Source organism: Pieris napi, chromosome 22 (genome assembly GCF_905475465.1).
Source record: "Pieris napi chromosome 22, ilPieNapi1.2, whole genome shotgun sequence".
Classification (NCBI taxonomy): Eukaryota; Metazoa; Arthropoda; class Insecta; order Lepidoptera; family Pieridae; genus Pieris; species Pieris napi.
This window is the reverse complement of record NC_062255.1, coordinates 4,476,402-4,492,992: the sequence shown is the minus strand read 5'-3', so window position 1 is coordinate 4,492,992 and position 16,591 is coordinate 4,476,402. Positions and strand designations below refer to the sequence as shown.

Here is a 16,591-nt window from a genome sequence, read left to right as displayed (position 1 = left end):
TCAATAACGTTAGGGTCCCTTTCAATTAAAAACGAAGTTAAGGTAAAAGGTTTTTAAATGGTTTAAAAACGTGAAGATTTTTCTGAAGAGTTGAAATTTCTATTAATATCATCAGTCATTCTTTTGGCTCCATTCTGGAGCGACAGGGATTGCATCATGCATCTACAGCCTACATGCTTCGTGATATTTTTTTTATTACTTAATTAAGATCTTAATTCGCGCTATTTGCTACACGTGCCTGCATCTTATTAACTAAAAATAACCATCTTAAAACTTCAATTCAATTCAATTAAAACTTTTTGGTTGAATGAGGACAAGCTGGTGAAATGGTAAAATCGCAACTCTGTTAGAACCGAGGCACATTTTATCCTTAGGAACACCGCATAGATCCCAAATATGTATTGAAACCTTTCCCATTAGACTTCGTGATGTCGTCGATCCATCTTATCGGTCATTATCAGGCGGACTTTTGTTCTACCGAGGTTTCCATTTACGGAGCCTTTGGGTTACGTCGAGATTAATATTCATAACAAATAACCCAAGAAATTTAGCCTACCATGTTTGCAAACCACACATTGAAGTGATATTTGGCGCAACTTATATCTAATAGGCCTGAGCGAGTAGCTTTATATGTGATTTAAATTTACTGACAAGCTAATAAGAGAATTATATATTAAGCCTCTTGGCTAAGCGGTTTCGTAAATGGTTCGGTTAAATTTTTTGTAATTAATTTTTTATTTATATATTTTTTTTAAATATTAATATGTACATTAGAAAACCACTGTGGTTTGTCTTAATGTAACTGCTACTCTGGTGAATTGTGAGGACCGAAATGTCCGTATCTGTGGCATTTAAGGTTAATTTTTCCTGTTGTCTATGTTTGATATAACCAGCGACTATAATCGTATTTTTAATTAGACGAAGCCAACTGACAGTAGCTAATGTCACTTTGTAAAATAATGTTGCCATATTTAAAGTAATAGTGATGCGTTCAGTTCTCTTTCAATCAGATGAATGAACAATGAGTGTGAATAGTTAATCATTTCAAACAATAAAAGAATATTATTTCTATTTCAAAATTGTATAAAAGTGCTCTGATATAAGTAAGGTACTAGTACTATGTAACTACAATCAGTTTTTTGACGTCTTATTACAAAGCGTGGCGCGGCGACTAGTGCCATAACCGATCATTAATTCATGGGTTTTTACTTGGTCACAACACTATTTTTATTTCATTAAAAACTGACAACACCGTAAACGACAGTTGACTTCGTCTAATTAAAAATACGACTATAGTGCAAAACTTGACCGAAAGTTTGTATAACCTTTTAAATCTGTACCATGAATATATTAATCTATGATTACATTTTATACTTTATTGCAAATCGCGAACGTATTTCATTATTGGATATTTCCATGTCGCAAAAACTTGTCATTAAGAGGATGAAGATCCATAAATATATTTCATATTTTCCTGTAGTATAAATCATAAAACTTAATTTATACGAAAATTAGTTTATAATTGTAAGTGTGAACACGTTTTTTGTGAATGGGTTATTTTTGTAAGACTTTTAACAGATTTTCGAACATACTAGATCTGTTTTAAACACATTGGGATTGCACTAGAAGTATTTTAGGATTCTTTATGTTTACAAAAGATCCTGGCCTAACTTAATTCCTATCAAGAAATCGCAATCAAATCGAATTGCACTTCTAGGTGCTATCTAGAGGTCTTTATTATGTTTAAACAGCTCCAGAGTTATCCTTGTATTAATTTGTTGCTCCTGGTCGCATCTGGCAGCTGGACATTCTGGAATTAGGTGTAATAAGCTTTGCTGGACTTCGGAGTCACACAGCTTGTTTTTAAATGACAGTGATGTTAGTATTTGGCAAACGCACTATCCTGTCAGAATTTGTACCATGAAGTGAACATTTTAGTAGCTTTAGCTTAGCGATTTTAAATTGTTTATGTTATTTTGTTTAGTTTGACGTTTGAGTTAGGTCCGGACGGTAACGTTTATCCAACTCACTTATCGTCTTCTGCTTTTTATTGTGCGACAGTGGAATATTTTACGTTTACTATCGGACTTTAAACACCGTTGTTTCGTACACAAAACAAATTGAGAACGATATTTTCATATGATACTTAAAATGCAGACACGAAAGCTGCTATATTAGACACAATAAAGATATTTTTGCTTCCAGTATGTGACAGAAATGTGTAATTTCAACACTGTCGGAGAAAGGATTTTGTCTCGCCGAAATTCTTACATTTATTACGTTATAATGTCTTTAATGTTGCCGATATAATGATAAGCATTTATGTCATAATATTTTTATTTTTATGATCATTTTTATATAAATACTTATTCTCGGAGAAATCGCGAATGATTAAATATAACGAATGCTTTAAGTAAAAAAAAAAAATATTCTTATGGCAGATTAATTATGTTTAATAAACATAGTTTGTTTTGTATTTATATGTCTACCTAACTTTTAAAAATAAATGTCCCTGTGTTTAAAAAATTTCCTTGTTTTAAAGAAAATACTAAATCTATTACAACTTAAACAGTAGAAATGGTAATCACTAACGATGTGTATACGTATAAGGTTTTAAACCTTACAACAACGACGACCTTACGACAAGTCGAAACGTTGTATATATAATACGGCCTGTCCCGACTTCGCACATTGCTGAACATTTTTTTTAATGTTTTGGAAATCAGCGCCTGTTTTTGTGTCGGAATTACATCCCATTGTATGAAAATTATCAAATATAGTGTGCATTGAGAACAGACTACGTATATGGCATCAAGATAAGCTGTAGCCAAGCCTGGAGAACATTATATTACGTAACACGGAACTTTGAGTACTAACTGTATGTCAATAGAGCCTGACGCTCTACTATAGATTGTTATTAAGTTGTGAAATTAGAAGGGAAAGCTTTTCAATACACGGAAGGCTAAAACATGTGATAAATAGGCTACAAGTTTCATCTAATAAGAGGAAATTGTCGCGCATATCAAAAATATTCTTCTTTAAATACTTGGTTCTACTACTTGGTACTATTCTACGTTTTAGGACTTACTTTAGACTTGAACCTTTGAATCGTGGTTCATGTTCGTGTTAACTTAACGTAAATGGTTATATCACTTAAACGTTTATATCCGAAATTAACTTTAAGGTCTTTAAAGCTAGAGTTGTTATCTTTGATCGGTATTTTGTTTTTCTCGTTGCGTTGGCGTTGTTTATTGCACTTTGAATATAAAAAATAAACATGAATGGCTTGACATTTCCCTTGTCATTGTCAATGGAAATACATACTTGACATCGTTTACGCGGGAATGTTTTTATTATTTGATACATTTTATGAATCATAATTATCTTTAATTAAAAATAATGAAATATCATATTATCAAGGTTCGCAGACCCAGTCTTACAAGCCTAGTTGAGACAGATATCATCGGACGGTCATTTGTACCAGTACGGCGGTTCTTCAGGGGTCTTAATACGCAATGAAAAAAAGAAAAATGATGGTCATAGCGCTGGTACCGGCGGCCCAATCGCGTTGGCATTAGTCAAACTCGTCGGATTAATTACGAGTGTCAAACAATTTGTTCCATAAAAATTCTAGTATTTTCCGATAGTCCATAAAAAAATAAGAGGCGGTAGTGTCATGCCATACTTCTCCGGTGTGACTTACAGTCCACCATACCGTCGCGAATGTGTTAATTAAAAAAAATCATCCATTTGTACCAGGCTAACTTTTGCACAGTTAATCATCGTCGTGCAGCCATTTACGAAAATCCCCATGCCATACTTTTCGGACGGCTCCAAATGGCCGCCATACCGCCGAAAATCAGCAATTTTTTTGCCAAACGATTTGTACCAATCGTAATTAAAAATAATGCAATACCATATTATCAAGGTTCTCTCGGTCTTAAAAACCTAGTCGAGACGGATATATCTACGTACTAATTTAATATTCAATCCGCCAAAAATTTAAATTAATAGCGTCCTTTCAAAATATAAATTTAATAGGATTCACTAAGTTTGAAGAGGATTTGATTCTAATAATATTTAGGTGAAGTTACTGGTAAAGGGTTCGTTATTACTACGTACTAAATCTAAATAATCTAAATAAAGTTACTTTGTTTATATAACGCGCTCGAGTGAGTGCGTCCGCGTGTGAGAGAGAGCAGAGACAGTAAGCACAGACTAGAAAGACTATTGCTGATTGTGTATTAAGTTGCGTATACTGAAGACGTAATTTTTCCGATAATTAACTAAATTAATAAAAAAAAAGGGTGCGTGTACTTATGTACGCGCGTAAGAAGTTATACTAGTATATAGTTCTTTGGCATTATTAAAAATAGTTTTTGATTGCATGCAAATAATTAATTACAATTAAATAATCAAAGACTGGAAAAGGAGTCATTATAGTCAATAAGTTCAGTTTACATTTGAAAAATTAAATAAATAAATATTTATTATTATTCTCTTATATTAAGTGTAACATAAATTCTATTATTATTCTAATTTTGTTTTTAAATTATGTCCAATGCAGTAGCATCTTCCGTGGGCAACTTCATTCTGTTAATTTTGTGTCACGGTGCGCGCGCATCGTGAAATTTCACTGAAGAAGAAGTATAACTTCAAAAACGCCGATTATTCCTCAAAAACTGTTAAAATATCAGGAAGATAAGATCAATTATTCTTACGAGAACACCTATAAAATACCAACTGGTCTTTTATTTCTATATTTCCTCTAACTAGAGGAAAAGAAACACAGAAAGAGAGCTAAAGCAGAAGAAATCAAGAAAAAAATTGAAAAAATGCCAAAAAAGGATCTCAAATAACAATACTAATGTCGGTTAAGCCGAACACTAAGGATTTTATTTTTTTGTCATATTGTTACAATTTATTATAAAAATACAAATGTTGAATTATTAGTTAGATAGATACGTAAACTTTATAATTATCCAATAAAGAATCTCTGTGATCAAATGTCACTGTTTTTTTTCAGTTTACCCTTAGGTGTTCGTGTTTTCCACTTTCCCCTACATGTTAACTAGCAAACTGATTTTAATGCGGCTTCCATTAAGTTAACAGAGAATGTTTACTTAGTTCCAGATGAATGCTTTCATTTAAAACTAAGTCGCTTTGTAACATCCAAGTTCAGAGTCAAGAATTAGCGCTATGTCCACATCCAATACGTTTTTGACAAGCGGAAGTTATACTTTTTTTTTTCTTTTATGGCTCTGGCACAATTTGTGCATTAGCCAGCGTCAAGTATAGGATTTTTTATAATTCGTGCTTTAGAAATTCGACCGTGTCCTCTATGTACGGTTTAAGGCACTCGCCCGGCACCGCACAACCGTCCCAAAGGCCGAGAACAACTTTTAAATTAAATTAAAACTTGCCCTCGAACCGGGAATCGAACCCGGTACCCCTCACCTAGCTGCCACTTAATAAGACCGCTAGGCTATGAGGCCCCCCAAGATATACTTAGTGTTATAGCTCTGAATCCCATAAACAATATTTCATCTTTCCATAGAACAAAATTGCACCGACAAAAGCATAAACAAGACAATAATACAATTTTAACGTATCGATCGTCACTCAAATATTATGCCCGTTGTGATTGACTGTTGAGTAATCAATTTTATGTTCTAGTACAGATTACAGTGCCACTTTGTTTTACGTCATTCAATGACATTTCAATAAAATAATACGACATTGGAGCTAATTGTATTATGGTTAAATAATTTTGCGCGTACAATCGTTGTAATAAAAGGTTTATAGGAGCGGTTAAAGTTAGTAAACTTATCTCGAGCTTATCTAATGACCAGCGAATCCAATTAAATTGTATTGGCGCTGGATGAAGCTTATGTTATAATGTGAGTTGAGGGTTTTAGAAGTTTGAACATAAAGAAGACTTAGGAAAGTGTCAACTGACTGATTAGCATTTAATAAAAGATTTTTTTTATTCTTTTTTAATGCTAAATTTAAAAAATACTATTAGGTATATAAACGCTACTTAGCACTGATATTATTTATTTACAAAAAACACTATCTTTCCTTAACAGGCGACCCTTAATCGTCAAGAATATTCTATGCAATTAAAAATTCACACTCGAAAAGATAACAAGCAAATAATTAATTAGGAAAAACAATTAAATAGTGAGACTGAAACCGAATTAAATAAATAAGAATATTGAAGTCTGAAAACATTTGCCAGGTGTAATTACACGACGTTGTAGTCATAATTGTACGTACGATAATTATTTTAGTAAGTATGCGTTAATGAGGCTTATATGCGTGATTCCCAAAACCTGAGGTCGTTGAACCATTTTCGGTACATAATTAACACTCGCACAAAAAAACACGAGTCTATACTTAAAAATATAATAAAAATTCTATAAATCGATAATTACAAATACGGGCGCTTACAATTCTGTCATATTTCATGAGCGCCCATTTCCCGAATTTCACTCAATTCTAAACAAGATATATAAAACATCTATATTAATTATTTCATAGACTATCCAAAGTGTAAACAGTATTAAGCAATGTCACCTGTAATTTCCGTTTCAAAGTAGAGTAAGGATATAGCGTTCTATTGTCTATTAGAAATTCAATTTACGCGGTTAACAGAACGAAAATTTTGTTTCCGGTTCCATAGATAAACATTGTTTCATTATATAGCTAAGGTATTCATTAACTTTAGTAATTAAATTAATCTTTGATAATATGTGTCGTTCCATCATAAATATAGTTAGTTTAATATATTGGTTACTAGCTGTGCTCTGCGGTTCCACCCCCATTTATTTGGTCGTAGAACGATTTTCTGTAGCGTTAATATTTTCTCGGCAAATAGAGTTTTAAATGCAAAAACATTTTGTTTTGTTAGACATATGGTATCGCACACTTTTTTGTAGATATTGATGGCTTCTATAGAAGTGTAGTACATCACATTGCTCTATTTTAAATAGTTTCCGTAGCGAACGCGATTTAGGACTTTTTATTAGCCTTTTTGGTTACACTATCGTATTTTCATATAGAGCCTATAACCTTTTTTGAAAATATCTTATAGATTATGTTCATCAGGGAGGGTTCTAATATTGAAAGATTTTTTCAAATCAGTCCACTAGTTTAGGAGCTTATTGATTGCCAACAATGAAATATTTCCTCTTTATAATATTAATATATAGATAACGTATAACATAGTTATGTCATGAAAAGTGTATGACGTCACTTGAAGACTTTTGCGATTGCTTAAAGTTTTAAAAAAAAACAACAAACATTTCGTCATGATCGTAGAACAATGTCGGATTTGAAAAAGATCCAAAATCCATTTTTATCATATTTGGATACTACATTAAGTAAATATTACGGCTACATTTAAAAAAATCCATGTGTTTTAAATTTCAAATTAATCAGTCGGTAAAGTGACGGATTCGATAGAATGTGATTTTTCTAGAAAACAAACCGTTTTTTTGTTTGCTTGTATGCCAATTTTGATAATAACAGAATATGAATTAAAATAGTTAAGACAAAAACTAACATGATTATATTATTTTGAAATCGCTGCCCTGTAAAGTTTACTATTTGTCAAGTATCCGTTACAAACGACTATGACGATTTATTACATAAATAAAAGAAACATTTCAGAGGAACATTTTGAGTTTCATAATATGTACAAAAGGATTCAAACAGTTCCTGTTTTCGTAAAAAAATATTTGAATATTTAAGACTGTAATGGCTTTGAATCTCTGGACGTATGATAAGAAATGGGAAACGTGACAAAATGAAATTTGAGGATCTTTGAACGTTGCTAGTTTATTCGGAATAGTGTTTCTATGGTGAGAGGTTTAATCTTATAAAGTCATTATTTTATGTATATTATTGAAGTTATACTTCTTTAGGCGCGTTATGAAAAATTGATGAGAGTGAAATTTTACGATGCGCGTGCACCGCGACACAAAATGAACAGAATGAAGTTGCCCACGGAAGATGCTACGGCATTGGACATAATTTTAAAACAACATTTGAATAATAATAGAATTCATGTTACACTTAAATATTTATTTATTTAATTTTTCAAATGTAAACTGAACTTTATTGATTATAATGACTCCTTTTCCAGTCTTGGATTGTTTAATTGTAATTAATTATTTGCATGCAATCAAAAACTATTTTTAATAATGCCAAAGAAGTATAACTTCTTACGCGCGTACATAAGTACAAGCACCCTTTTTTATATATATTTAAGTATATAATAATGACTAATTAAAAATTATTATTTAATTTCTACAATTATAATTTGCATTTTTTAGTTATCTTTGTATAGATTAAATATTAGTACAACATTTTAAGTATATTACTATATATACTTAAGTAAAGCGTGCAAATCTCTTAACAATGTCCGTTCGAACCCCGGTAGTACAAGACTATTTACTTTTTAAATTCCTTTCAATGCTCAAGGTTTATTGGCGGATATTGTTCTTTGAAGAATTTTTTATCGTAACCTATCTCTTCTGTACATACTATGCTAAGTAAAGAAAGAAAGAGAGAAAGTGTAAACCGGCATGTCCAATACGACGATTCGGGGATGAGAGCAGTAGTCGTAGGTTCCAACCTCGGTTGCACCAATGGGGTTTCTGTCTATGTGCTATTTGACACTCGCTAGTACGGTGAAGAATAAAATCGTGAGGAAAGCCTTAGTCCCGAAAACGACGACGTGTGTAAGGCACAGACGACTGAACACCTACTTGTCTATTAGGAAAATAAGTGATCATGACGAAACAGTTAACGGCTCATTAGTCTAGTGGTTAGTACCCCTGACTGCGAATCCATGGGTCCCGGCTGAGTCGAACATCGATGTGATGAGCATTTGGTGTTGTGCTTAGGTCTTGGGTGTTTAAATATGTATATCTATCTATAATATGTATGTATATCCGTTGCCTAGTACCCATAACACAAGCTTCACCAGCTTAGCATGGGACTAGGTCAATTGGTGTGAATTGTCCAATCATATTATTATATAGTTACAGAAAAAGTCCAGGCCTAAAAGGCCTCATTCATGGGGTTACAGGCTTTTATTACCGTTTTCACCCATAATTAATACAGATCTGTTTTCTTAAAATATTGTGTAAGCATAACCCAGTTTGGTGTCTTAAAGGCTATGGATTGTGGCCTAAAGCATAAACAAGGCCACATTATTGGCCTGTATGTAACGGACTTATAAAATTACATAAATGAAAGGTTATAAAGTTAAGTTGGACGGTAAATTCGCTACAGTGTTTTGTTTGTGCGTATAAAAGTTGGGCGTACTTAAAAGATTCGCAAAGTTGTATTTAAAAAAAATGTCATAGAATTTTTTTTTGTAAGAATTAAATCTAAAGCATTGATTAATAACTGTGACTTCAAAGGAATAATTAGGATTTCATGAAAAATAGTTAAGTTTCTAATTATTACATCCGCTTTCACCCGCTTTCACCGCTTTAATTCGCTTTTAGCGTGAGCTTTTTCCCGACATTAGCGCGTCCTACAACAACAAAAAAACTCTTTGAGAGTAAGAGTAAGAGTTTGTTATTATTTTATAGCTTTATATAGCATGAACCTTGAACTCGTATTGACAACCTTAAACAAAATTGAGAATTTATTTCGAGAATTCGCGAGGTTTCCAATTCAAATTATGTCAACCGGGAAATGTTTATAATGTTTGGTCTTGATAAGATTTTTATGAGTTGTTTTTATATTTATTAAGTTAATAAACTTTGTAATGTTAAAGTTTGTCCTCAAAATTCCATGGTTCATTCCATAATTATTTTTATTATTATTAAACAAAAGTGACGTCATCCACTTTTCTACTATATTATACGTTATCTACACTAATACATATTATAAAGAGGAAAGATTTGATTGTTTGTTTCAAAACTACTGGACCGATTTGAGAAAATCATTCACCAATAGAACCCTACATTATCCCTGATGAACTGCTATAGTATATTTTCAAAAAAGTTATGTATGAAATTACGCTACTGTTACCCTAGGTGTGAAAAAGTATCAAAATTCCTAAATCACGTACGTTGCGGAAACTATGATTTATATCTATAGATATTATTATTATTATAGATATATTTACAGAAGATAAAAAAACAGCTTGAGGCTGAGTACCTATATTTAATGCTCGTTCAGGAAGTTAAGATCCCTTAACAGTAGTATATGTAGAAGTCGAAAACTAAATTTGTATGAAAGTGACAGTTCGTGTCGACAAATTTGACTAAAGCTTAGGTTTCCTAGAAAAGCGGTGCCGTTATCTAACCGCCATAATGTAATGTTGGGTGACGTCACCCATACGTTGTCTGTAAATAACATCGGAGTAGGTTTTCTAGGTTGAGTGTCACCGGAACGTCAAATAGCGGTGCTGTCATTTGCATGACAGCCGTCATAACGGTGATAAACATTAGTTCAACGTTTTTCGCGTGTAGCGGTGCCCATATTTAATACAATGAGTGGAAACGTGATTTGGACGAGCGAAAATGATTGTTTTTTTGCATTATGTTAAAAAGTAAAGACGGCCGTTATTAACAACTGTGAAATGACGGCCGTTAGTTAACGGCACCGCTTTTCTATGAAACCTAAGCTTTCACCCTCTGTTGCGTTAAATTGCCATGTCTCCTTCCAACGTGATGTTAAGAAGGTATTATCGTTACTACGAGCTGATACCATCATAATATAGTTGAAATCAGTGCAATCATTAAAATCCCATTTATGTATTTCTTATAAACATCCTAAAGGTCTTGCGCGACGAATGATATTGAGCTTTTTGCATTGACCCTAAGGCCCTTTCTCCACTGCTCCGGTCCGGCGTCGGAAGCCGGAATGAGTCATTAAAAAAATATCGGAAGGCCGGATTGCGCTTCTCCACTATATCCGATCCGACAATAATCGATCAGTAAAAATAAGTCACCCCGTCGCAAAAATTCATATACTTTATTTTATTAATAAAACGTTCTAAATTTTGAATATGTTATTGCTCTGGCAAGTTTATAACATTTTTATATTGTCTATCTTAAAATATTATAATCTACTTAATAAATAGTTCACTAATACTATGGTATAAAAATATAAATAAATAGCAACATACTTTGGTTTGGTCCAGGTTATCCAGATTCTTTCAAATTGAAGAAACTATAAATAAACCTGTGAATAATTTATAACCTCTTGGATACTTGGACCGATAAAACACCGCGTTCCGATCTAGCAAGTTATCGGATCGTTATAAACCGGATGCCGGAGTAGTGGAGAAGTACGGGAGTACTGTTGTGAGTTTCTAAAACGGATCGGTAATTAACATTTGCCGGACCGGAGCAGTGGAGAAACGGCCTCACGAATTGGAATTACACCTTCCTTTTACGCAATGTTATGTAAAAGTGACTAAATTTAACTGTGGCGCTGTCATAATCAGTTCAAAACCAGTTGCGCTACAACCTTTAATTTTTGGCCTCAGAGTTGTTTATTTGTTTTTTATATAAGTAGGTGATCGGCCTTCCGTGTCGAGCATACGCCGTCGATTTTATGTGTTCAAGCGAGTGTTAAATGCGCAGATCACTTAAGAGTTGAGAGTCTCACGCCACTAGGCCAACACTGCTTTATAATTAGTTAGTTGTCCGTTAAATAGAACTACTATTTTAGCAGCCTTGCGTTACTTGGTTTAACTTAAAATGTTACTAGAGAATACAAAATACCATCCGTATCACCTCGACGTCTGTCGTTCCACGCGAGCATTTCTTAAGGCAGATTTTGCCGGCCATAGTGGTGATGCCAGCTGCCGACTGAAGTATTTCCGAACCAATTCGACTTAGGGTCCTTAGGGAAAAGAGGGTACCAATTGTTAAAAGGCCGGCCTTCTTGCGAGCAAAGTCAAAGTCAAATCATTTATTTCAATTAGACTACCTAAAATGGCACTTTTGAACATCAAACAAAATACAAAGAAGATTCTAGTTGTTCCAAAAGGTAGTTTCGTGTGGAGAAGAATGGACAAGAAACTCCACACTTACTCTTTTAAAATAGGTTTGCAATATTTTGTTTACTTTAGTTAAATAATTATATGTGAAGACAATGTACTCTTAGAATAAAACTACTATACTAAAAAAGTTAGTAAACATGTTCCTCACATATTTACAAATATCGAAACCGTAGAATATTATACATTAAAGAATAATAAAAATAATATAAAAAACACAATAAAACAGTGTGTGAGATAAAATAAAATAATTACATTTTGTAATATGCTTGTTTACAAAGTGTACTTTTAATATTATTTAAATTTTCGTTCATTAAGTTTTCAAATGTCACAAGGTATTTTATTATTCCTTCTGGAAATATGAGTGTCCATATCCATGCATCACTTAACATCAGGTAAGTCTCCGTTTGCCTCCTATTACCTTTAAACAAAATTAAAGGCAGATTTTAGTTAGAATTCCATTGGTATATTTTTAGATTCGTCTTGAATAGACATTCAGTGGTCATTTCGAGCCGTGGGCCTGGTTGGTAAAATTTTGACGTCTGTGACAGATCGGTTTCTTCATGATTATAATAAGAATGATTAAATTAGTAATAGAAATACATAGAAATAAAAATCTATTGGTATGGGTTTATAACTAGGGCGTTTTGTGTGCCTAACTACTAAGCAAACTTATGTTACAATTAAGAAAAATCTTAGCATTTATATATATTAAGTATTAGTTATATAACTGAGGCATAGAGACAACTAACATCGCAATAATAACAGGAACTAATACTACGTTCAAGTGACTTTAAACAATGACTTCTGACCTACATATTATATAATAACAATATTGAAGAAGTTATTCTATATTAGGCCGTACGACGGAAGTATATTGTTAGCTAATAGTTATTGTATAAAAGAAGGTTTTAATGTTCTATTAAACTAATAAATTAATTTTGGCAAAATATGGTTTTAAGGTGTAGGCAAAAAAAGTACATATGCCAAAAGAACAAAGTTTTAAAATGCCTAATATTAATTTTTTTTAAATAAAAAATAAATCAGTGGTGCTACAACCTCTTTAGGTCTTTGCCTCAGATGTCTGAATCTGTTTCATGATCATTTTTAAATCGAATAGGCAAGTAGGTGCTCAGCCTCCAGTGCCTGACACACGCCGTCGTCTTTTTGGGTCTAAGACATGTCGGTTTCCTCACGATGTTTTCCTTCACCGTTCGAGCAAATGTTAAATGCGCACATAGAAAGAAATTCCATTGGTGCACAGCCGGGGATCGAACCTACGACCTCAGGTATGAGAGTCGCACGCTGAAGCCACTAGGCCTACACAACACTGCTCATTAATTTGTTTTTTAATAAATAAATAATTTTTGAATTAAAACATTTAGTCGAGTTAATTGTTAGAGCTTTTGCAGATTCAACGGGGAGTTTTAAATAATCAATACAAATATTATAAGTTAAAATTAAATTAACAAGAGATCTAAACAATCATTTAGGTAGATGTTATGAAATACTTTTAGTGGCAATATATTTTGACCTTCCGTTACGAGGGACCCTTATTAGGGATATTCCAATATTGGAAGTTATAAGTAAAAAGCTCTCTCAAGCCCTCAAACTTTCAGGAGTCATGGAAATAAACCCTTGGCTCGTAACTTAGCCATTATTTATAATATATGCGCCGCGATAGAACAAACATGCCTGCTATGATTGCTTGAAACATATTTTGGTAATAAATGTAATTAAAATAAATTATTACTATGTTTTGTCTACTAATGCGCAAGTAACATTTACTGTGTGATTTTGTAGTTATAATAAATAATAATAAAGCCCGTTTAATATCCAATCATGACAAAAAAACAGCTTAGATTTTTTACATTTTATTTTTATCTTGCTATCCTATACGTATATATCCTTAGCTACCTTCAGTACCGTCGATCGGAACCCCTTCACGGGTAAAGGTCTCCTCCAGCTTTTTCCAACTGACTCTTTCTATGGCTTTCTTTCTCCATTCGCTTAATGCTACCGCTTTTACTTCTTTTATCCACCTTTTTTTGGGGTGCACTCTTCTACTTCTTCCCCTTGGTCCTTTCCATACAGTTATCTTTAAAGTCCACCTTTTATCTATGTTTTTTGATATATTGTATCACTTTTGTTTTTCGTCTTATTTTTTACTATATTATATATATATTAGGTCCTTACATATGAAATTGGCGTTTTACGTTTTGTCCACTTTGACCTCAAATATCTCCTCTTTGGTTAAGAATTCCAAATCAAAATTTGTATAGCTATTTACTCATGTATTTGTGATTCGATGACCGTCATTCATTTGTTTTTTTCTTCTGTTTTTTTCTCTTTGCGTCACTCATTTTACAAAATGGAAAACTTAAAGTATCGCATTATTTACGAGTACGAGTTCCGCCGTGGCACAAGTGCTGCGGAAACGACTCGAAGGGTGAATGATGTGTATGGCGGTCATGTTGCAAAAGAAAACACAGTTCGTTTTTGGTTCCAACGTTTTCGTTCTGGAAATTTCGACCTGCAGAACAAGCCCCGTGGACGGCCTGAGACCCAAGTTGATAATGAAGTATTGAAGGCTATTGTGGAAGCGGATCCATCGCAAACCACGTCCGAGTTAGCTGCAGGTTGCGGTGTTAGTAATAAAACTGTTTTAATTCACTTGAAGCAAATTGGGAAGATTAAAAAGCTTGAAAGATGGGTACCTCACGAATTGACTGAAGCAAACCGGCAAACGCGCGTCGACTGCTGCGTTACATTACTGAACCGGCACAATAATGAAGGTATTTTAAACCGAATCATTACCTGTGATGAAAAATGGATTCTTTACGATAATCGGAAGCGCTCAGCACAATGGTTGGATCCTGGCCAGCCAGCCAAATCCTGCCCCAAGCGAAAATTAACCCCAAAAAAGTTACTTGTAAGCGTTTGGTGGACTAGTGCCGGTATTGTTCATTGCAGTTTTCTCAAATCTGGCCAGACTATTACGGCTGATGTCTATTGTCAGCAATTGCAAACCATGATGGAAAAGCTAGCGGCTAAACAACCTAAGTTGGTCAATCGCTCCACGCCACTGCTACTTCACGACAACGCTAGACCACACACTGCACAACAGACAGCTACCAAATTAGAAGAGCTTCAATTGGAATGTCTAAGACATCCTCCGTACTCCCCGGACCTTGCTCCAACAGATTACCATTTTTTTTCGAAATTTGGACAACTTCTTGCAAGGGAAAAAATTTAACTCCGATGGGGCAGTCCAAATCGCCTTCACAGATTTTATTGATTCCCGTCCGACTGGTTTTTTTAGTAAAGGGATCAATGAACTACCTATGAGATGGCAAAAGGGCATAGAAAACAATGGTTCATACTTTGATTAATTAAATATATTATATTTAAAAATATTCGACTTTTTGTTCCTCCCATACAAAACGCCAATTTCATATGTAAGGACCTAATATTTCTTGTTTTTAGTACGCTTCTTTCGATTGCTTTCTGTTTCTAGTTTGGTTTTTATTTTTGTGTTGTAAGTGATGTTGTTGTTAGGAATGTAAAAATCTTTAACACGCAAATAATAAACAATGAAACAGATGAAAAAATTGTTTCTATAAAAGAATGGTGATTGGCTTTCTATTCCTGACACGTCGTCGAATGGGTCCGAGAAAAACCGTTTCCTTCGCGATATTTCCATTCACCAACTTAAGCAAGTAAAAGATTGTTCCCAAATAAATTCACACAGCTAAATTAAATTATTTAAATATGTTAATAGAATACTGTAGATAGAAAAAATAGAGGTTAAATTAATTTTCATTGTTGTCATGCTAGACTTACTAAGAAGGGCGTGTCATGAGACAAACTAATTTATAACACTAACCTTGATCCAAAAATAAAGTGTAATCAAGCGTAAAGGGTGTACGGCGAAATCTTTTAAATTTAGAATGTGTCAAATTCTACGGAAATATTTAAATGTTGCCTTCAGCGTGTGACTGTTAAACCTGTGGTCGTAAATTCGATCCCCGATTGTGCACCAATGGACTTTCTAAGTGCGCATCTATTACCGTATTATCACTGAATAAATTCAAAACTCTCGTTAAACGTAAATCAAATCAATAAAGCCTTTTATAAATTTGACGAATATTTAAATGATCCTAATTCTTGGGATTGACTTGCTCCGGTTCAAACAATTTGTATGACTCAAAACTTGGCGATTAAAAAGAGTGGCGGATAGTTCCTTGCCAGTTTTTCTTGCCCGCTCTACGCTCTTGACTTGCGAACTGGTAGTAAATGTAAATTTGGAATCAATTTAACATCTTTACAGTTGATGTTCATAAGTGTTTACATATAAAGTTGATTTGAGTTTGAGTTTAAGTATGATGAAACATCGTAAGGAAACCGGCATGCTTTAGACCCAGAGAGTCGGCGACGTGTGTCGGGCACAGAATATAAATAAAATAAAAATGATCAAAGAAACGGATGCAATCTGAGGCCAAAACCCACATTGGGATGTAGCAAAACAGGTTGATTTTTTTTTATTGCGAATTATTT

At 33.5% G+C, this 16,591-nt stretch overlaps 1 protein-coding gene across 2 annotated transcripts in view; it reads left to right on the top strand.

The window, feature by feature from the left end:
• Window positions 1-16,591, top strand: part of LOC125060856 (peroxidase-like) — a 62,756-nt gene that overhangs the window by 5,129 nt on the left and 41,036 nt on the right. The window contains exon 1 of one of the 2 annotated variants that reach the window (XM_047665964.1): window positions 9,348-9,460. The exons of the other annotated variant lie outside the window; for it this stretch is intronic. Coding sequence (XP_047521920.1) covers window positions 9,451-9,460 — 10 coding nt within the window. The 5' untranslated portion in view covers window positions 9,348-9,450. Of the gene's footprint in view, window positions 1-9,347; window positions 9,461-16,591 lie in introns of those variants that run through there. 2 annotated transcript variants of the gene reach the window in all.